Source organism: Thunnus maccoyii, chromosome 3 (genome assembly GCF_910596095.1).
Source record: "Thunnus maccoyii chromosome 3, fThuMac1.1, whole genome shotgun sequence".
NCBI lineage: Eukaryota > Metazoa > Chordata > Actinopteri > Scombriformes > Scombridae > Thunnus > Thunnus maccoyii.
The window spans coordinates 115,380-139,122 of NC_056535.1; the positions used below are offsets into that span (position 1 = coordinate 115,380).

Genomic DNA, 23,743 nt, shown 5'->3' on the forward strand with positions numbered 1-23,743 from the left:
TTTTGTTTGGTCTTTGGCTCATTATCCTTTCTTAAGATAGCAATTATGTTTAGTACTATGCTGTGCTGAAATGTATTTTTAAAACCATAACAGTTAAATCATCTTGTTATCTTGAGATATCAAATAACCCTCTCATTTTGTAATTGTAATTATTTAATTGCTTCAGGAGATAACAGTATAACATGGGAGTTTGAGCACTTAACTGTGGCAGTTCTAGATTGGAACCACAAAGGAAATTTGATGATGAGAGTTCAGAGCTTACATTTATGAGGTCATTAAGACAGACACCTCTGGAAAGAAATAATTTTAACATCTATTCATGTCCAAAACGAAAAGACATTTTGGCAGGACCTCCACGTCCTTTTTTGACTTGTTCCAGACCTCCTTGATATCAATAATATCTCAAACATCTGAACTCCTTCAATTACCTGAAGATGTATTTTCTATTTTTATTTAGGTAAAAAGGTTGAGTTGGTGGTGCTCAGAATGTTATGTGGGTGTTTCTTTGTTGTATGCAGCTTATGTAAGCATGTGAAAATTAAATCTGAGCTCACGCAGTTCAGATGGATTGTATTTGCTTGACTGACAGAATTGACAGGTGATGGCTTGATTTCTGCACAATGTTTTATTTGTATGCTGTGGCTTTGATTGTAATGTGGGCATTAATTACATGTAGTTTATGTTGACATACCCTAGACATTCCATTAGGCAATCTGCTGTTATGCCGGGAAACTCCAGCAGAGCTGCTGTATGATTCATCAGCAGGTGACTTGGTTCTTGGAGGAACAATGCCAACTGGCAAGGGAGACAAGAGATAAGTTTAAATCTAAGGGAAAGAAGAGAGAGCTCAATTCTCAAAGCTCACACTATAAGGCAATATATGCATATCCTGTCAGTCTCACTTGATTTCATGGTACAATCACGCTTCATAAAACAAAATTCTGAAATGAATTATGGGTTCTTTTCCATCTGTAATTTACAAATGTCAGTAGAAGGAATGTCATCAGTGTAATCCCCTGCCCCGTGAGGTTATGTGTACCAATCCAAGAACTAATTACTGGAATTAATTAGTGGATATGGATATGGATATGATATGGATACTGGATCATGCTCAAGCTCTGTAGTGTGAGTTATCACATGAAAAATTGGATGGGGCTTTGGTTGTTGTACCTTTATTCATGGTGGATTGCCTGTCCTGGATGTGGTCCTGCATGTCACTCATATTGTTCTGTTCTCCAAACTTGGACTGCAAGACAGAGAACTGATATGATTCATAATGTGATCACCATTAAACCTGAAGCATTCCAGTGCACACTCCGGTATACATTCACCTTTTTTAAACACATAGTGCATTGGATAATGTATTACTGTGCATCATGTTTAAAACACCTGGCATACCTGACAGAAGCAATACATAACTTGCAGACACACCAAAATGTATGACAGTGACATTTCAGCCTGAAATAGTTTAATTTCAGTGGAATCACAGAGATCAGTGCATTTGCTCAATGAGCTTTTATGAATTTGCACAATTGACAACTTACAAACTATCTTGACAATGCTGACCTTTGAGGGAACAAAGAAAATCTGAGTGTCCCAAATTAACCCTAAACTCTTAAGTTCCTTTAATTCAACTGCTTAAAGACAAGGGCAAAAGTGGTCAACCTCAAAGCATCCAGCACCACTTATTTCATGAACATGCATCAGCAACATTCACTGTGACACTTTCTGGTGTGACCATGTCATAAGTAACGTGACTACATCACTACAAATGATCTTTGGCTTTAGAGAACTCCACAACTCTTGTCTAGGTACCATTAGAGGCAAAGGGTAAGCAGCAACATGTGCTTTGGGAGGTCAGATACAGACTGTTGTGGAGACACAGAGGGATAATATGTGGCAATGGGTGCAGCGCTTGAACTAGCAGAGGTCTGGAAATAGGAAGAACATGTGGAATTGCAGGGATAAATAGTCTCTAGTGGTTAAGAATGATGTTTTTTAAAGGATGATGTTGGACAACAGTTAGGACAGGTTGAAGCAAGGGCAGGATGGGCAGAAACACCCAAATACCTTTCTGATGTGAGAATCTTCACCATCAAGGTAACCATCATCGATGCCCAAGCTGCGTAGCCAGGCGGTGCTGTCAAAGGGCGGGGGGGGGGATGGAGGGAGGGAAAGTGGGGGAGGGCTCCAAAGGGTAATAGGATTTAGGGAGGGGAGGTCTTGGGGGAACACTTTCCTAGATCACCGTAGGGGCAGGAGGGAAGGAGACAAGAGACAGAAGAAGGGGAGAGGGGTAGGAGGAAGAGAAAGTGCTGCGCATCAGGAGGGGTGATAACAAGCCAGGCAAAGTGCAGAGCAGAGAGGACTCATGGGAATGGTTCTGTGGAATGGGGCCTTGATCCCATGTTAAGGAGTTAGGTGTGAAAATCCCGTGGTGGACAATGAAAAACTGGCCTTCAGTGAATTATTATATTCACACAGTCCATGAAAGGCTCTGTGAAACAGCCACCACATTTCAACTTTCTCTGTGTAAGTCATTTTGTCACCTAGAATTCAGTTGTCAAGAAGACACTGATCAGTTTTTTGGCTAATCTGGCTATGTAACATTTGAACAGCATTGTATTACTAAGAAACAGACTGGATTCGTCTTTGAAGATGGCATTGACAGGGTAAAGAAAAGCTTGACATTGCTATTTAAGAGAGACCTTAACAATTCTCCCCATGTAAACCAAAACCAACTCAGATTACTCATTTTTGTTCAAATAATATATTTTAATATATCTTAATTGGTTGACAGGAAAGCCTGGAACAGGTCAGCAAGTGAAATTTTTTGTACCATAGAGGTTTTTATGAAAGACTGACATCAATGAGAGAATGCAACTTTATGTAACAGCACAAGTGAACCCTTAACTTACCATACATCATAGCCATAAATCTAACCAAATGTTTAGGCTTCTATCTCGAGACTCAAAATCTTAAAGGGAAACTTAGGTATTTTTCAACCTGGGTCCTATTTTCCCATCTTTTTGTGTTTAGGTGACTAATAGGGACAAGTTTTGAAATTGGTCCAGTGCTGAGTAAGAGCGCTGCAGCCGCGAAAAAAGCTGCAATGTTATCCTTTGGGGCAAATAGCGCCCCATCAATGTATGTCCACTAAAAGCACTTGTTTTTGCCACTGACAGGCTCAGATTGTTGTTCTAAGTGTCTGACAACATTATGGAAAGAACCATACAGAGAAATAAAATGTTTTTCTTTACCTTTCAATCCAGTCTGTTTGTTATTGTGTCTAACCAAGTCTCACTCAAGGAGAAGTCTTGCTCTGAAATCTTGCAAGAGTTAAGTTGTTGTCAAAATCAGCTAAATATTGAGCCATGACAGAGTTGGAGAGATTAGTGCCAGGAAGAGTTTGTTGTGTTGGAGTAGATAAAGTGTAGCTTAGTCTTATCTAAAAAAATCTTAGCTCAGTTTTATCTAAAAGACAGATAACACTAAGGTACGCTTTCTGTACTCCAACACAAAAAATTCTTCATTTTTTAAAGATTGGTCTGCATGAAGACTTTACCTGAATGCTTACTGGGTGAATTAGACTGTGTTATGACACAAATCACTGGATCAGTACTAAGTTCCCCTTGATTATTGGGGTAAGTGAGTGGCCTAGCACCTGCACCAGCACAGAAGGATGATCGCAAAGCAAACTGGTGATGTTGGGTTTCACTAGCACTTCTAATATAGGGGACTGAGGGTGTATAAAGATATGGGCTGTGGTGTAGTGATAACACATTAGTCTGATATGTGTCCTGTAGAAACTGGTTCTGGGATTCAGGCATAGAAAATTGTCTGTTGGAGGGCATGTTTCTGAGGCCATCATGGTATCCTGCTGAGAAGTAAGATTGGTGGGAGTCTGGATAGATGTCTTTTCTGAGGCCAATCTTGACTTCTTGGCTGCAAATATTTGAGGTTAACAAACTAACTTCCTTAAGGTGCGAGTGGGTTTGGACTTTGTCTGAATGCTGATTGGTATACTTAGAGTCCTGGCATTGTACTTGCAGAAAACTCATCTGTTCCTCTGCACTGGAATTGGCTTGATTTATATGTTGGTCAAAGTTTGAGTTGGTTCGGCAGTTGATTTTTTGGTCCATTTCCTCTATCACAGGGTGTAATCTACCCAAGGACTCCCTAAGGATTTGTAAATCTAGGGAGGGCTGAGGAAAGGTGTGTTCATGGGTTTCACAACTATAGTAATTTATATTTTCGGCATGCAGGCTTGTGTCAGGCTCCCTGTAACTTTTGGGTCTAGACCTAGGCTTGGGGTCACATTTAAAATGAGGCACCATACATGACTTGGGACGATGTTTAGGGCTCGATCTTCTACGCACTTCAGGGTTGGTTCTTGAGTCTGAGCATAGGCCTGAGCAAGGTTTTGGACTGGGATTGGCCCCTGGCTGGGTGTGTCCGGTGCTTACCTCCGGGCCCAGCTGTTTGGTGGGGGAGGCCTGGGAGCCGGGCACTGGGGAGAAGGGGCTGAGTGGGCTGGTGAGGCTTACTGAGCTCAGGGGACTGGCTGGACTATTGGTGCTAAAGGAGCCTGATGCACCGCAGGCCACTGTACAAGAGAAAGAGTAATTAGAATATACATGAAAGAAACACTGATATTTCCATAAATGTAACTATTTTCCAGGTCTGTTTCCAGCACCTCTGTGCTTGGCTGTGTCAGTGCCTCTGGATGAGTTATTCTTGTGCAATCCCTCTAACACATCCTGGACTCTCCAAAACTCTTTCTGGATGTGCCTTCGGACCAGTTCACTCTGAAAAAAGCCAGGACAGATAAAGTACATTAAAGAGCAGAAGTGAACTACTTTTTATTAAATAAACAGTCCCTATGAAAACTGCTTTTTCCAAACATCATGACAATGTTACTAATATTGTGTATTGGCATTAACATTTAATTAAAACTAAAAAATACTGAATGAAATGAAACTTGGACCAAATAATTGCTGTAGAGTTAGACTAATACACTCCAATTAGGTCCATGTCATAGAATACTCATAGCACAATGTCGTTTTCTCTGTATACTAAAAATTAGCTGAATCGTGAGCTCACAACTGAGGTATGTTCCTAACCATTGACTCTGTGTACAGAAACTCCCCCATTTTACACTGTATTTTCCTCTTTTTTATCATTGAAGACCTTTAAGTCCCATAAAAACATTTGTAACTGTTAAGAGTGTTGTTGACCTTGTTTCCCTATCATATTCGCCATGGTTATATACAGTATGTCATAACTCTTACACTTTTAGGGAAAACTCTTTTGGGGTGGCTGCACTCTGAGAAGAGAGGGAAAAAGCTTCTCACAGGATCTCTAAATTCAAAAGAAAGAGATCCTAAATATGGATGAACTTCATCTTAATTGAAGGTCTTATATAAATAATGGATGAATGGCTGCTCTTGGTGTGTAACTGCACATTCAAAATGTTCTTTTGGAAAGAAGCTTTCCATTCCCTTTGCATATTACAACTGGGCTGCAAAGACAAACAGACAGTGTGATGTCTTACCTGCACTCCTGCATTAAGCTGCTCCCATAGATCTCCATGGATGGCATTAGCCTCATCCTCTAATGCTTCAAACTCCATACGAGTGGTGGTTAAAGCCTGAGAGAGGTACATATTAATGCAGCCCTAGTCAGAGAATGTTTCTAACATCTGTGGCTTAAATAAATAATGCCTTTCTGAGATTAATGCCTTTGACTCTCAAAGTATAAATGACAAAATGAAAACAGATTTTAAATGCAAGCTAGGGTTTTTTTTTTTACAACCTGGCTCTTGTTTTTGCATTTGGGTCATCATTCTTTTCAACTATCATAACATTTTAGTCACCAAATTTATTGCTGAGAACTGGCAACACTGATAGACACCGCTGTATGACAGAATGATTGAAACGATGGCAATGGAAATTAATGGAAATTTCAAAAGGTTTGCAAAATACTTTAAAATGAAAATGTTATTTAGTATGCATCTATGCATTTTTGTTGGATCAAAAGATAGAATTCTGAATATGTGATGATGTGTCTTACACTGGAAGCCTGGGAGAGCTCTCCTCTGATGTTTATAAGCTGGTTCTGCAGGGTTTCCTTTTTGAACTGCAGCTTTTCCATGGCCAGAGGCTGGTTATGATACAGTTCCATCTCTTGATGAGTTGCCACCAATGCCTCCTCTAGGCTGTCCTGGGAACATAAGGCATGACAAGCAAAGAAGGAAGAGTTTATTAGAAATGACAAGTTCACAAGCTCCTTTACTGCATATACTGAGTGACCACAAAAGTAAAATCTGCACAATGTAATGCAATCCGATACAACAGTCCACTAATAAATCCTGCTGCTGTTCAACTCTGAAATAATTAAAAATTGTTGTTGTTGAACTGAGACACCACAACCTGTTGTATTGCATTGCATGACACTGTCAGGTGTTTTCTATTGTTCTGGTCAATGAGTATATATCATTACATACTGGAAGATAAGATCATTTGTATGGTTTTCTATCAGAATTTAAAAAAAAAACATTGATCTTCAACTGCAGAGGTGAAGATAACTTTGTTTTTTATTAGAACAGCACAGATTTGGTTAGCTTTACATCACAAAACATTTATTTACATTATGATATAATACAGCAAATAAAACAATTTACCTTGTCCATTCTCAGTCTGTGGACAACAGCCTCATGGTCTTTCATTATTCTGTTCTGCTCACACAGTCGACCCAAGAGTTTCTGTGTCAGATGGGACAACAGGTGGTTAGGGTTAGGGTTAGGGTTAGGGTTAGGGTTACACATGTATTTTGTAGAAACCAGGGAGAACACATAAAACAAGGAGTACCAGACAACAGATCTTTACAACCATATGTGATAACTGAACATGTCATTCTTGAACCATGTTAATTAATCTGCTGCCTCATACTGTTGGCCTATAGTGTATTTGGAAGAAGTGCAAATCATCTGGGCTTCATGTAAGAAACACTCATACAACAGATTTGTGAGAAAATCACTTATACGAACACACAGCTGCATGTACATCAGATCTGGGCCACTTGCATATATGGTCCTAGATCTGATTCATATTTGATCTCTGGCTGTGCGACAGCTATGAGAACGCTCAGATCAGAATTCATGTGTTTTTTTTAACATATTGCCTGTCATCATCATTCAGTGTCAGCACCTCATAGCCCGGTAAAAATAAACATGGAGGAGAGACAACAGCAATGGGGGTTAACAGCCGCTAACAGAACCATGGCTTTTGCCTTTTGTCACCTTCTTGTTCTCTTTGTCATTCTTATCATCTGAATTGCCTGCTGACCTATGTATGCTAGCACAGCTATGTCATCCATGTTTCTGATTTGACTGTCGGACAAATGACAATAAATGTTATTGTTGTTGTTCTCGTACGCCCATGGCTCCTATTTCAGTTAAATCTGTACATGCATGGCAGTTTCAGACCTCAAACCAGAGCTTGCCACATGTTACTTACAAACATGAATGTGAACCATCGACACAAAAATAAAAATTGGAATGGAGCATTAAGGCCTGTAATGTGAACCTAGCCTAAGTGAGTTTTAGGATAAGAATACAAAAACATTCTTGCATGAGGCCCAATGTGTTTGTATGTTAATAATGTGTGTCTGGTGTTGCATCTTACACTGGTTTCAATCTCATTGAGCTTCAGCGTAGGATGTAACTCTCTGCTGTAGACATCATGGAAAGGAGGCACCTGTAAAAACAAAGATTGAACAAATGATCGAAATGATCAGTGTCAATTAAACAGTTTAGACAATAACTGCTCCAATGAAAGGAAGGTTCAATGTTTTTTGCTCTTTATTCTGAGGAATGCTTCTGCTTAATTTATTCAAAAAGTCATCAAGATCAAGATTTGTTGTGCTAGAGAGAGTGTCTAAATGAAAAAAAGTCGTTATGATGCTGTGTTGTAAGAGGAGGTCAAAAAGACTACAGGCAAAGGTGAAAATTTACTTTAAGTGTTGTGAGGACTATAGGCATGCATGAATTCAAGGCGTCACTGTGATTCAAAAAAAGTGTTTTATGGTTTTCATTGAGTTTTCCACCGCAATCTGTATGTATTCAGCTTCTGATTTACTAAGACAGTGGCTTATTATGCAGTCAGCTCCTGGACAGTGCCAGGGACAGCTCTCTAGGCGTTTTCTGCCAATGAAGGAGAGCTCATAGACACAGTCCAACTGTAGGTTGAAGAGAAATAATAATGTACTGATTACAGAGCATTTACTTTGGCCGTGTTCAACTTCACCTAAGAAAAACTATTATTGTTAAAATTATTATTATTAAATCACTGTTAGCATATATCTAATAAGTGATGCATTAGGAGGCAATAAATGTGTCAATGGCAAATGAAAGATGGGGTGATATAGTAAAACTAATCTAAGTAGGGCTGGGCAATATATCAATAAGTGTTTTCTTTTCCTCGTTTTACAGGCTGCATTACAGTACAGTGATGTAATTTTCTGAATTTACCAGACTGTACTAGCTGTTCTATTATTTGCCTTTACCCACATAGTAATTATATCCACATTGCTGATGATTATTTATCAAAAATCTCATTGTGTAACTATTTTGTGAAAGCATCAATAGTAATCCTTACAATATTGTCGCAAAATTGATATTGAGGTATTTGGTCAAAAATATGATGATATTTGATTCTGTCCATATCACCCAGCCCTAAATCAAAGACATAAAAAATATACACAAGGCACTGACGAATGGAGAGAGAGAGAGAGAGAGAGAGAGAGAGAGAGAGAGAGAGAGAGAGAGAGAGAGAGAGATGGAGCAGCAGCAGGTGGAGGTGGAGATGGTGTTGATATGGATGTTGATGCTGCAGTAAATGCAGCCAAAGACACACTTAAATGTCTTAACAGAGGAAAGAATAGTTTAGTTGCAGCCTGTAGTGATTAGTTCATTGATGGTCAAGTTCAAACATGGGCAGATCCAGGGGCCAGCTGAAATCTAATTGGCCCCTGAAGTGCCCCTGTCCTGTCACTTGTTGCTTGACTCTTTACGGATGAGTAAACGTCACAAACTGTGGCACCTCAAACACTTCTTGTAACTATAGCGATGCTGCATTTACGTCATGTAGGAGGGAAGGTAATAATGGGAAAGATTCCCATGTTTACGATTTGGATGCAGCTTGGATGTTAATGAGAATCATATCTATAGGTGGCAACTGGTAATGTCGATCTGATGTGAATGCGGTGGAGGCAGGAAACTGGTAATTCCAATGTGACTTGAATGCAGCATTAGACTACATGTAGAGCTGAAGTGAACAGTGGCATGCAGCGATTCATCCTCCACAGAAACGTCATGGTGAGTTATAATTCCCACATTACTTTGTGTTAACATGTGAAAGAGCGTTTACTTGCTGCAGTCACTGAACTTTAGGTCACATTAGGTGGCTGTAAGCTACTAGATCACTACATCACTAGTAGGGATGTGCAGAGAGCCCAGTATTTGTATCTATAGTTTATGAGGCAGCAAAATTATTTGTATTTGTATTTAAATAAAAGTGGAAAGAGGCTTTTATAATCCTGTTTTTGTTTTTATTACGCTTTTAATTTTAGAAAATAAAGTGTTATAATAAGTGTTCATGAATAAACTCTTAAGAAGGAGGTCCTCACCCCAGGTCTCGAACTGGAGTCTCCCAGATCACTGACGACTGCGCTGACTACTGAGCTAAAATTTTACTCATTGCCCCATTGCAGACAGACCTTAACCTATTTATACACCCATAACACAGGGACAGCACACCATGTAACATGTAGGGAGGAACTTAAAAGGTGACTCTTGCTTCGCACTTTTCATTTACTGCCCATTTTTTCCATTTTTGGAAAGGAGAAGGGGAACAACAGGTTATGGAGAATGCCTTGGGAGCACTTCATGTGTCAGTAGCTCAGCTTTATATCTGGGGAACACCCCCAACTCCAGGAGTGACGTCCAAATAAAGAAATGTGCCACATGTAGCAGGTGGATGTGACTCCTCTTGAGCTCACAGTTACAGTGCAAACTATACTTGCTGCTGAGGGCCCACAAGGGTTCGCATGTGAGTGTCCACATGTCAACGTGCAGTGTCAAATTATGACTGCACAGATGGTATGCCAGCGCTGTTTCAGGACATTTCAGTGCCCAGGCATTTCAGGCCAGACATCCACAGGCACTCTTGGGGGGATTTATCTTTTTATTATCTTATAATAATTATAATATATTTTCTACATCTGGTCTGTAACATGCAATCAGCAACACATAGTCTGTCTTTTAGTAACTTTATACAGATGCTAGTGTCCCTGTAAAGAGTTTGATCTGTAATGAGCCTGATTTTTTTTAATAAACCTGGTTATTCTGTATGATACTCACATTATCAAGGTTACTGAACATCTGTGTAGTTTCTGCTCCACTCCCCACAGAGTCTCTGTCATTTCTGTGCTGAGATACAGTCATTATCAGAGTCACATTTCCACTTATGACAATCTGTTATGATCAAATATTTATTACGATTATATTTTAGAATTTTTTCCCCTACATTATACAATTTGCAGTGCACACTGAAATTAGTGAGGCAATTTAGATACATTGGACAGCTGGGAAGGTCTGTATTTAAAACATAACCTACTGGTTTCCTATAATACTTTGAAGTTTCCTATGTAAGTGATAATGCCCGACGAGGTGTCCATTATCAGGAATTAATGGACGACAGGGAGGCCAGAGCTCCTCTGCTGAGTCCATTAATTCCTGATAATGGACACCTCAAAGGGCATATCCCACTACCATGATCACTTACCAAAAAAAATAAGACCATTAATTTATATTTTCATGCATTTTGCAATCAAAATCTAAAGTTTTTCACAAGCCATAACTCTGTTTCCCTGGTAATACCTGAGGGTTTGACTACTACCTGGAACAATCATTACCATCCCATAAGGTTCTTATGCGATAGAAACGTTGTTCACTGCACCAGTAAATAGGACAAACCTTAGATATGATTTGGCAACAGGAGATATTTGTAGTCTCCTCAGCTCATAGAACATTGAACTGTGGCTCAGCTATGAGCCAGAAAGCTGACGTTATGCTAGCGAGATTCAAAGTCAACAACACTGTATACAGTTGACAAAGAGTAAATATAATTTGACCGTATGTTAAACAACAAGACTAGCAAGCTATCCAGCCATGTCATTGTCCCCAAATCAATATCAACATTTTCACAAACAAATGATAGGCCATGTGTACTGTTGGGCATAGCCTGAGGTAGCAAGTTGAACAGCGAATAGAATGTGAGATGATTGCTTTAAGGTATCAGCAAGTTCAGAGGGGCAGTGTACTCCTTGCAGTTTGTGTGTTACGGCCACCGTTCAGAGGATGAGGATGAGGCACTGAAAGACTACACTCAATGTTGTAAATAAGATATTCACTTTTTCGTTTTCATCTCTTTTATTTCTAATGTCGAGGTGTCAGCATGCCTTGTTAAATAATTCTCTCGGTGTTAACCTTGTGCCATTTCTCCCTTTTCTTTTCAATTTCTCTTTCTTCAGCTGCATCCCAGTCATCAAAGTTGTAATATTCCCCAAATAGGTTAGAAAGAAATGAAGTCACTTGTTGTTGTAATTGCATGTTAGCTTGTTAACGTGTTGCAATAAATTGTAAACGGAGGCTTTGACCACGTTCCTGTTGCTGTGGTGCATTTCTATGGTGCATTTTAGCCAGCCCATTAATTTAGAACGGTGAACAGACAGTTTCACTGGAACTACTTAGTAGGTGTCCATTATCAGGAATTGATGGACACCCTGCAGCCAATCAGAATCAAGTATTAACCCAGACCATGATATAAAATATTTTAATATGGATGTCATTACTTGAAACAGCTGGCGCAAGGCAGGGTTTCATGGTTAACTTGCTCAATGCTATGTAACAGAGAGGCATGTGCAGGTGTGTTGGAGTAATTAAGTCATTAAGTTAAGTAGGTTAAGTAAGTAAGTTATTTACATACTTAGCTCCGATTGGACAGTTATTTTCTACTGTTGCCACAATACAGAAACAGAAGGAAGTCGTTAATTTCCTGAGCAATGTCTGCACACTGTTTCCTGGTACCTGGTTAAAATGATATATTGAATGAGGAAGTTGTTGACCACGACAATCAGCTTTTCTCATGTATAGTCGAAGTGCTCAGCTACTGACAGCTTCCTGAGGGAATCAAAACAAGCGGGATTGGTTGTTTCCATGTCGCATGTAGAATCAATGGGGGAGACTCTATTATTTAAGTCTGTGTCTGTGATGAGGAGTTAATGATAAGGCAGCAAGAGTCAGCATTGTTTCCCCCTACAGAGTCTGCCTGCTCACTCCTCTCAGTATCATGTAATTAGCACAGTATGAGTGGATTCAATTAACAATGTCATGTGCACAGGACAGCAGTAAGAGGCTTTTAAAAGTAGACTAGCTATCTGAAATTAATTAGAAAAAAAATCTTTCATCTCTTAAGTGCTACTCCAGCTGGTGGTGCCAATGCCTAGGAATGGACCTGCATCAGGGCCTATGAAGCCTATGAGGCCTGGTATACTCAAAAATAGGAGGAAGATGCAAGAATGAATTAGTTTACACTACACTGAGGGCCAAATCCACAAAAGGACTGTGCGGCTTTTGTGGCTGCTAAACCTGTGCAAATGAGTCAAAAAGATAGTGTGTAATTCCGCAAAGGGTGAAACGCACTGCAAACTGTGCTGTCAAGCAAATTGCGTCATGGTACACCTATGCCATTTCCATGTATGTAAATTAGGTAATATTTGTACATTCAGTGCAAAATTGGCCCCTTTCTATGCAAATAAGCCTTGCTGCAAAAAGATTCTAATTCACAAAGACCAGCGATAATTGCCACACGCAATTAGGGTGGAGTTATTAGTGTTGTCAGATAGTTGGTGTTGCTGCGTGCACACTCACCCCTCACTCACTCCCTCACTCTCTCTTTCTTCAAATCTTCAAGCTTGTGAAGCTTGAATGATATTGAACTGATATTGAATGATATCAAGGGTTAAATCGGTCAGACATTGGGGGGGATCAAAAATAATTAAAGCTGCGAGCAGCAATGAACGGGCCCTCCATGCACGTCAGGCAACGACGCAGTTGAAGGGCTTCTGTCACAGGCATGTAGATGTCTTCAGACCCAGGCTGTTTTCAGACAATGCAAGAAGGAGATAAACATCACTTCCTTTGTTCACTGTTTTGCCTGCTGCTGGGGCTGCTTCGCTGAAATTTCGTAGGGGGCGCTATTCAGCCAGTTTGCATCACTGATGGAATATTGTCATGTAGACGTGTTCAGGCCGGGACTCTTATCAAACATGTAAAGTTTGGTGCAGACTGGAGCATGTACAATAAAGTTATAGCAACTTCCTCTGTAATGGTGAAGCATCAAATCTCAATGGTGCGAGGCTGAGAATTTTCTGCAGGGTGAGACATGTCTGTCTTGCTCACACCTGTGGCATCAAAATTATGCAAGTTTTGGGCCCATTCACTTGAATTTCAATTAGTAAACAAAACTCTTGATGAGTTTGTGTGTAAAACAAATTAATTTCCTAATTTTCATCAAGTTTATCTTTAGAAAAGTAAAGATTTTTAACCCACATGACCTGGTCAAAGTTTGATTGAAATGTGTACTGTCAGGTGTGTAGAGAAAGTAAGTAACTGCAGCTGGACACAGAAAAATACTCATATATTTGAATGGAGAGTGTGAGCGAACCGCTAGGTGCTTGGGCCCTAATAAAGGAAAAACTGCAGTACAGAGCTACAAATTTTAGTTTTGATTTTATTTTTCTGCAGCACTTTATGACCAAACTCTCACTCAATGAGCTCCATTCAACCCCCACAACCACCCCCCCCCCTCCTATTCTCTCTCTCTCCCTCTCAGTTGGAGAGGAGAATGTCACTCTTCTTGTGAAATATCCTCATAAATCCCATGACTTTGGCCAAATCCTACATTAAAAATCACATTTTTTTGTAGGAAATTTCGAATCCATTGATACACGTTTCAAAGTGGTAAGACTTATAGTTTAGACATCAGAACCATTTGTTTGACACAAAGTCCATGCCTAGAGATTGCCTCCCCATTGGTTTACATTGTAAGGTGTGATGTGGCACTACAACTTTCAGGGCTTACAATATCTAAACCGTTCGAGTTATTACAAAGTTTTTAACAACTTTTGTTCAGCACAGTATAAATCATGTATTCAAGTTTGAAGCCGATACCATTAATGCCTTAGGAGGAGATAGCGTTTGATCGGGGTCCAAAATTGGCACAAAGTCATACTTTCATGGGAATATTGCAGACTTCCTGTTGGATTTAGGTCCAGGGTTTCAGCGGTAGATTTGTAGGTCTTGTTTAGACGAATAATTGAATTTTGGTTCGATCTCTCTACGACATTCCTACGGGCCATGGCCGCCATTTTAGTTACATAGGTGGCGCTATAGAGCACATTTTAGCACTTTGGGGGATAATTTTTACATTTTATCAAATTTTTCACCAGACCTGATGTGCGTGCCAAATTTGGCAATTTGAAAAATTTAGGACTGAAGTGGTGAGATAATAAAGAAAGAAAGAAAGAAAGAAAGACAGAAACAGAACAGATACATGAGGGTCTTCGCCCCTTTGGGGCTCAGGCCCTAAAAATGTCCTGACAGCTCTGATGGAGCTCAGGATTCATCCATAAGGGCTACTTTATAACAAACAATTCCACCATATGAACCTGGAATCTGTGTGTAACAGCTGACCTGTGTAGATGTGTAGCAGAACAAACAACATTAATTACCATCAGATCCTGGCTGATCTGGTGTCAATGAAGTTACCACTACTGTGTTGCATGCGTAAATGCGCACAGCCTCTTTCTCAGATTGGAGATGCGCTTATTGTTTCAGCTGCTGTGTGATACTGCAGATTATATTATTGATGCGAAATACTAGAGAAGTAAAAGACGCAAAATACATGAAAGTTGGTTTGTGATTGTGGAGAGTTCTGTGTGTGTGCACCTGTGCTAATTAAAGACACGCAATTTGAGGCTTTTGTGCTCTCTGCAGTTTTCATTTTGGACCAATCTGTGTGTTGAAATGTGGAGAAAAGCCTGAAACACCGGAAACCACTCCACTCACTCAAACAGATGCAAAACAAGGCTAAATTGCACTCAGCTGCAAAATTTTATGGGTGTGTTTATGCCAGCATATCATCAGCGCAAAATCTTTTGTGAATAGGACCTTAAAACGGGGCAGATTGCAGGTGCAAATGCTGCGCAATTCACAGTGCTATTCATGGCCACAATCTATTCTTTGTGGATTGGGCCCTGAGTGTCTACGCTGGTGGACACATTTGCAGTTGACACAGGCTGTCTGGACATGGTACGTGCAGTCATACATTTTAGGCTGCATGGGTACTTGGAGGCGAAGGTTGTGGACCCTCGTGGACATGGGCAGATGACAATATTTACATCACACTGACCCTCACAGCCACACGGATGTTGGCATTTGAGCTTAAGCAGGAATGATGGAGAACATAGAGTATCTGCTGTTTTATAGTGGTGTTTACAGACCTTGTTCCAGGCCTGGAATGAGGACTAAATTTAACTAGACTGGACTATCCAGTATTGGCACTGAGGTTCCATAATTAGTCCTAAAGTCAAAAGTATCATTTAGAAGAAAAGGGAAAGGGAATTACTAGTTAATGCTTAATCCCTTTGTGCAGCAGTTATAAGGCTGCGTTGCTAGCTGAAGCCTGCCTCCTCGTGCTGCTCTCTCCTCTCTTACTTGTACACAGAGCTTTGCTGCTGAGGATGAACACCATTTGGGTTGCCATCAGAATCTTATAACAACATAAATAAATATATAATAAAGTTAATGTAAAGACAAACATTGATTGGAAGGAAAGAAGGAACAAAGGGAATGAGACTGTAATAAGGAATGAGGTTTTGACAATGTGAACGTTGGCTGGGAAACACAGAGTATGTGATATATGTCATGACAAACAATGTGTGTGAGTAATCCTACCTGCTGGTCTAGGTACTCCAGGTTGCGCTGGAGCTGAAGGTCTAATATGTCCTCCTTAGTCAAGCAGCAGCATCAGCAACACATATGGTGATCACACAGACACATACAGTACATATAGAAGGCTTTCAGAGAAGGCAGCAGCAAAGCAAAGCAAAGCACAACAATCAATCCGCCAATCATCATTTCTTTCCTCATAAAATGCTGGCAAAGCCAATTTTTGGAAGTCATATTTAGTAGCTAGCCATCTTCTACTGAAGTGTTTCTTGCCACATTACCGCCATCAACAATATAATAATGTAAATGTTTAATGCAATGACTTGTGTTGCAGTGTTGCTGGGAGAAAACCTCACATAACTACTTTTGGTAACTTTTAAATGCAATTTGCTTGAAATCCTTAATGTGTACAACAGAAATTTGTAAAACAACAAAGCAATATTCAAAACAACATTGATAGACCTGGTGCAAATAAACAAAGACAGGGCTGTCAAAGTTTGAGACTGAACACACCAGCCCAAATCAAGAGTCCAATTAAGCCTCAGACTAAGTGAAGACCAGGGCTGATAACACAACAACAGACAGGACAGCAGTCCTATTCCAAAACCAAGCTTTAACTAGCACATAGGACTTTTTAATCCTGTTTTTAAAAATGATGTGACTTTAATTATCACTTAAGACAATAAACTGGTTTTAAACATTCGGGATTAGGAAATTATCAATGGTATAGTTTTTTTCTGAAGTACTGTGTTGGGCTGTATGACTTCTTTGATAATGTTGCAAACAAAGCCTGGTAATCTTCCCCCAAATCCAGGTAACCAGGTAACCATGTAGCGCATACTACACCAGTGGACATTACAACAACTCCTAATCAAAAATGACTAACAGGATCTCACTTTGCCTGAATAGTTGGGCTTTATGGCACCTTTCCTAAAATGAGGCGCCAGAGTATAAATGCTTAAAATGTTTGTTTATTGCCTCAACTAATGTAATGCATATACACTTTACAGAAATGAATGAGCCTCAGATTGCCCAAATAATTTCATCTAAACAACCTGACTGCATCTGAAACACTCAGAGAACTTTCACTGACTTTGCTCTTAAACTGCCAACATAATGTTGCTTATGATCATATAATAAGGTCACATTGGGACACCAGCTAGTGGTGAGTAAACTAATGAAAGCAGGCAGTCTGTGCAGAAGCGGGCCAAAGGGCTAAACAACAAATAAGAAGAGAGGGGGTGAAAAAAAAGACTTGGTGGAGACCGACGAACAGGTGATTTTATATTTAATTACGTACTATTAAGTCTGGTGGGTCAATGTGATTTTTTATGAGTCTAGGCATCATCTAAAAATGTAAGACCTTTCATATTCTTCATTCAAATCAATGTTATTAAGATCCTTTTAAGACTTTTAATGATGCACAGATACCCTGTCTTCAGACATGAGACCGACATGTTAACTTACCATCACATTAATGTAATGAGGTGCATGTTTGAACGGGGCTCTGTAACTTTATGGATCTGTTTGGAAGTCTTATATTCAGCTGATCATGAGTAAAGTTGGTGAAGGTTATGGAGGTTAGTTCCCCCTGCCATTTCCTAAGTTTATGTTATGTGTAAACCAACATGCATTCACACATACACTCATGCACTTATGCACACAAGAGCAGCTCCAGTTAGGGATAGAGCAGCAGAGAGGAGTACAAGTAAGAAAAGTCAGGAGAAAATGTGCAGACATACAGTGATGTGTAAAGGGTTAAGATGGAGGACAGATGTGCAGAAGAAACCCCACAGCTGCCTGCAGCTGCACAGCAAAGCTAGTCATAGCACTACATCAAGTGCCATCACTATGTGTGTGTGACTGTGTTTGTTATCCAGTAGATGAAAATGTATGTCAGAACATTAGCGGCACATACCATTTTATTGTGGATGGAAGGGGATACAGGGTAGTTGTAGTGGTATAATCCTTGGCTTAAGGACCTCCTATCACCAGGGTAGTCATACTGAAGGAAGGGAGGAAGGTTATAAGGAAAGAAGGAAGGGAAGAATGGAGGCAAGAATGAAAGGGAGGTTAGAGTGGAGTAAGATGAATATGGTTACAGCTTATGAAAACAAAACATTTATCTCTCATTCTTTCTTTCATCCCTGTTGACTTTTTTGAACATCTTTTATCTTCTAGAAAGGGTGTGTGAAATTTTAAAATTTGAATTTTCTTTTACAAACTTTGGATTTTGAGCCTTAATATTAATCTTTGATGACACATTTAGTTAAATTTACTTTCCTAAATCCAAACCTAAATTCAGTCTCATTACCAGTAAAACCATGGGACAAATGCTCGTAAATAAATAAATAACTGTCACAGATTGTAGAATAAACAAAATCTAAATAAGTGAGTTGTGGCCTGTTGTTATGGCAAAGGAAACTGTCAAGTTGAGGTGGGTGCTATCTTTTATATCCACTGTATGATACTACATACACACACACTTGCTGTCTCACTTTTGGTGAGCTGAGGGATCTCCTCAGGCTATAGACGGATGGATCGGCATAGATCACGTCGTCCCTCATTCTTCCTGGAAACCTGTCAAAGTGGGCAGATGGCGATCGAGCTGGTGAGGCAAAGTTCGGTGGCACTGGTGAGTAGGGCCCACCCGATGACGTGGATGGTGACCTGGGCACAGATCTGGAGCGTGGCTGGATGGACAGACGCCTCATGGTGGTTTCCATTCCACCATAGTACTGTGGTCCCCATGTATCCCTGGACATTGGTGGTCCATACAACTGGTGGGGTCCATCCCTCAGGGAGCGGCGCTTCTCCTCAACAGTCCAGCGGCGGTCATATCCACCCACAGCAGAGACGGAGCAGATGCTATCCGGTCGGACCCCTGGTGGGTAGAGAGGGTACTCCTCCATATACTGGGGGCCACAAGGGTAGCCGTAGTAGTCGGCTGAGACCCCTCGGTTCACTGGGTAATAACGAGATGGGCTGAAAGAACAGGAAACAATGGAGGTAAGATGGAGGTATAGCCTTGAATTTTCAGATCCTCTTATTTGGTAAAACAATGATAAAAATAAATAAATAAATAAAAATAAATAAAAATCCTGCATTCAAAATGCTTCTGAAGTAAAAGTACAAAATGTATAATATTCCCATCTGAAGTGTGGTGGAAGTATTTCATTAGCAAGGACCACATCATCAACAAGATGCATTTGAAATGATTTATTAAGAAAAACAATTGATGTTTGTAGTTTTTCCGCTTGCTGACTGCATTGTGGAGAAGTATATAGGGAATCTGCCATAGCACCCGAGTAAAGACGGACCCCCCAGGACTCTATGAAGGAGAGGAAGAATCAGGAAAAAACAGGAAGAGAGAAATAGGGTATGTGTGTGTGTGTGTGTGTGTGTGTGTGTGTATGTGTGTGTGTGGGTGGGTGGGGGGGTGGGGGTGAAAGAGTGAAAGAGAAGGAGAGGGTTGGTGGTATTTATAGGTATGCTGGAAATGGTGCAGTTGAGGTGTGGACCTGCTCCTGAAACTCCACTAAATAAGCTTCAGTTCACTAGCAAGGACCATACCATCAACAATCATATGAAGTGCTTTGGGATGCCATTACAGGAGGCTGAAGTGGTGGCTCCATTCCTGAAGGAGTGTGCGGAATAATGAACGGGAGAAATGCCAGACAGGTGGAGTATGTGATGGAAGTGCTGGTGAAACCAGAAACGAGTAGCCACTTGTCTGGATTAAACTCTGTAATTTCTGAAATTGCAAGTAGCTTGTGATGGTCTCAGAAGGATTTAGTGTAGATAGAACTTTGAAGTAAAAAGTGGGTATGGCTGACTGGATTTATCGGTTTTAGTTAATTTAACGTAGTCTAGTCAAGTCAGTTTTATTTATATAGCACCAAATCACAACTAAAGTTATCGCATGACACTTTTCATGTAGAGCAGGTCAAGACCATACTCTTAATTTACAGAGACCCAATGTTCCCCCATGAGCAAGCACTTGGTGACAGCGGCAAGCAGAAACTCCCCTTTAACAGGGAGAAACCTTGAACAGAACCTGTCTCTAGGTTGACGGCCATCTGCCTTGACCAGTTGGGTTGAGAGAGACAGTGTAATCTGAGAAATATATAAGTCTGAAAAGCAGCCATGGCAGCTTGGGTCAGAGTGAAGAGTTGAGGCAGTGAATTCAGAGCATATGATAAAACTGAAGAATGCAAGTGAAAACGTGACTTTTAAATTTCGAGCAACATGAGGAATGCTATATCTGGAGCACATGGTGTGGATGCTGTCTGATGGCAAGTTGGCAGTAGGAGGAAGGCGGCAAGTATCTTTAGCTGGCTCTTGGTATAGAAGTCCTCTGAGGAGTGAAATTAAATGAGAATGGCTAGAGACCAGGAACAGCTGCCGGTTAGGACTTTAGAGAAGCAGATACTGCTAAGGAGTTTAGAGAAGTAAATGTCTAGATTTCTAAGATGCTAAGGTAAACATGGATGGTATGTGTTTTGATGGCCATCACAGAAGGGGCGTAGGTAATGAAACTGTCATGGTGATGAGATCAAACGATGGGTTGCTGGTTGCCGGTGACAGATGCCCCGACTTGAGTTGGCTGCTGCAGTTGCTGGAAGTGGGTGGCAGGGAACGGTGGCATCCCAGTGCCAGGCTCCCCTGCTAAGGCCGGCTGTTATGATTGCTGGAGCTGGATGACGGGGGGTGCTGACATCTCGGTGTCATTCGCTCTGAATTATGTAGTCTGCTGGTGCTTGTGTTGAAAAACCTGAGGGGAGGTGGAGGACCCTGGAATTCTGGTGTTGGGTGCTCCATCTGAAGTACTTAAGCGAGCCAAGAATGGGCAACTGGCAACCTGGTGCAGAATAATGGAAACAGCGTGAAGTTACTCAAGTAACGTTAGATTGGTTTTATTAGTAACTTGCAACCTGGTGCTTGTAACAGCGGACGATACTGAAGAGACATTAGATTTGTTGTATTACCAACTTACAACCCGGTGCACGTAATGGCAGACGTTACTGAAGTGACTTTAGATCAGTTTTATTAGTAACTGGCAACCAGGTGCACAATCCGGTGCCAGTAGCTAGATATTACTAACGCGACGTTACAGTTGAATTAGAAACTTGCAACCCAGTGCCAGTAGCTATAGATATGACTAAAGTGATGTTATAGTTGTATTAGTAACTTGCAACCCGGTGCCAGTAGCTATAGATATGACTAAAGTGATGTTATAGTTGTATTAGTAACTTGCAACCCGGTGCCAGTAGCTATAGATATGACTAAAGTGATGTTATAGTTGTATTAGTAACTTGCAACCCGGTGGCAGTGACCATGGATGTTACTGAGGTGATGTTAGATTATTTGTATTAGTAACTGGCAACCCTGTGCACGAAAAGGCAGGCATTACTGAAGCAACGTTAGTGAGAATGAACAGGTAATTGGCAACCCAGTGTCTATGGTGGAACCGCAAGATGTTTCTAAAGTGTGGCGAAAAGAGCTGATGTTTCTCTTCTAAAATGAAACAGGTGCCTAGTGCCGCTCACAGAAACCAGAGGTAAAGCGGGGATGGAATAATTGGAGCCTGGTATCCCCCTGCCAGTAATGGCTTTGAATTTATCAGGTGAGAAAAGGGTTGTTGATGTGAATGAGGGTTGATGCAAACCTGGCATCCCGATGCCAGTGGTTTGTTTACTGGGAAGTTTGTGTAGAGTGAGGAACTTGAGGCTGCTGGAAAAGTTTTAGCGATGTTTGCTGCATGGAATACAACTTGGTCTCCCAGCAGGGGGTGCTGAGTATGCAGGCTGTGGCCGTGAAGGCAGTGGAGGCTCTGTGACACCACGCTTGCTGACTCTGGAGATGATTGGCTCTGGTGAGGAATACAACCTGGTCTCCCAGCAGGGGGTGCTGAGTATGCAGGCTGTGGCCGTGAAGGCAGTGGAGGCTCTGTGACACCACGCTTGCTGACTCTGGAGATGATTGGCTCTGGTGAGGAATACAACCTGGTCTCCCAGCAGGGGGTGCTGAGTATGCAGGCTGTGGCCGTGAAGGCAGTGGAGGCTCTGTGACACCACGCTTGCTGACTCTGGAGATGATTGGCTCTGGTGAGGAATACAACCTGGTCTCCCAGCAGGGGGTGCTGAGTATGCAGGCTGTGGCCGTGAAGGCAGCGGAGGCTCTGTGACACCACGCTTGCTGACTCTGGAGATGATTGGCTCTGGTGAGGAAGCCGAAAGCATGGGAGGTTCGATGATTGTTGTTGCCACTGAGTAGAGATGAAACGGTCTGGCTTTATTGTCGCTCTGGTTGAAGGGAAATGCCTTACCTTACGTCAGTTGTTGGATGCAGGCAACAGATCAGTCTCAGATGTCAGGCTCCATTTGTGGATGTAAAGACAGCTGGATCAAGAGGAGGGTGCACCATAGGTTCACCATGGCAGATAGTATCCCAGACTATAGAGAGGCAGCTGATGAGGGGAGAGTTGAAGCTGCCTGCTCCTGCAACTATGCTTATCGCATCCACTAACAGAGGAGAGGAGGCCTGAGATCTACCAGGAAATGGAGAATCACATTAGGGGAGCTTGAGTGGAGGTGCCTGCGATGCCGGTATGTGCACTGCTGAGTACAGTGGTGTTGCTGGGACGCTTGTCTGTGGTCTGTCTGCTGTGTCATGGCTGGAGAACCAGTTTCAAACAAATCTTCATCCGAATTGGACATGTTGATCTACAGTTCATGATCCTTTGTGAGTTTACTTTTTTTTTTAATCGAAATTTCAGCTCATATCCAAGTTTTAGATAATGCAATCATGTGATTAGGCATGAAGTATGGTTTATCTGTCAAGAAATCCAAGACAAACGGCTAATATCTGGTGGTAGCTTGAGCTTGTTTCTGAGAGGGTAGACTGATACTGCATGCAAGTGCAGAATACAAGAGTGAAAGAGAAGGAGAGGGTTTCTGGTATTTATAGGAATGCCAAAGTGGCACAGTTATGGTGTGGTCTTGCTCCTGAAACTTTATTTATTAAAACTTCTACTCTTCTAAACTCTTCTAAACTTCTACTTCTACTAGAAATACTCAGTAAAGTATGGGTGCCTCAAAATTATATTTAAGTACAGTATTAGAGTGAGTAGAGTAGAGTAGTAGTACTTAGTTACTTTCTAGCAATGAAGACATTATCTCTAGTGTGAAGTTGTCTATAAAGTTAATTTTATATGTATGCAATGATAACAAATGAAATCACATTTCAGTCTTGGAGGTCCACTGTATTACAGCACACATCTCATGCTAGGTAAGATAATCTATAATATATTTCACATGCACTTCTTATGTACATGGAAATGAAATTCATTAAACATGCCCCATATAGTGGAAATGAGGCATTTTGAAGATGAAAGACGAGAAGTTTCCTTATTTGCAAGATGTTGTCAGTGTGTTTTCCCTGAGGTCACTGTGCGCTGTTCTCTTTATTCAGGCGCACTAAAATAACATCCAAAGGTAGGATAGAATTTCATGATGAGTTAGGTGCACTGACAAAACAATAAGCTCAAGATTTTTAAGTAGCTGGACTGATTAACAACAATAAACTATGCTGGAGAAGAACATTAAAGACACTTTATGTAGTATTTTATTTTATTTAATATGTATTATTTTCATGTGATTTTATCATCAT

General features: G+C 40.9%; 1 protein-coding gene across 1 annotated transcript in view; it reads right to left on the reverse strand.

The window, feature by feature from the left end:
• plekha6 (pleckstrin homology domain containing, family A member 6) overlaps nt 1–23,743 on the reverse strand; it is a 145,058-nt gene that overhangs the window by 8,353 nt on the left and 112,962 nt on the right. Inside the window, 13 exon segments of the mRNA XM_042405754.1 lie at nt 692–795; nt 1,171–1,246; nt 2,071–2,160; nt 2,162–2,239; nt 4,467–4,606; nt 4,697–4,808; nt 5,555–5,650; nt 6,073–6,222; nt 6,683–6,763; nt 7,686–7,757; nt 16,079–16,132; nt 17,991–18,077; nt 18,571–19,057. Coding sequence (XP_042261688.1) covers nt 692–795; nt 1,171–1,246; nt 2,071–2,160; nt 2,162–2,239; nt 4,467–4,606; nt 4,697–4,808; nt 5,555–5,650; nt 6,073–6,222; nt 6,683–6,763; nt 7,686–7,757; nt 16,079–16,132; nt 17,991–18,077; nt 18,571–19,057 — 1,627 coding nt within the window.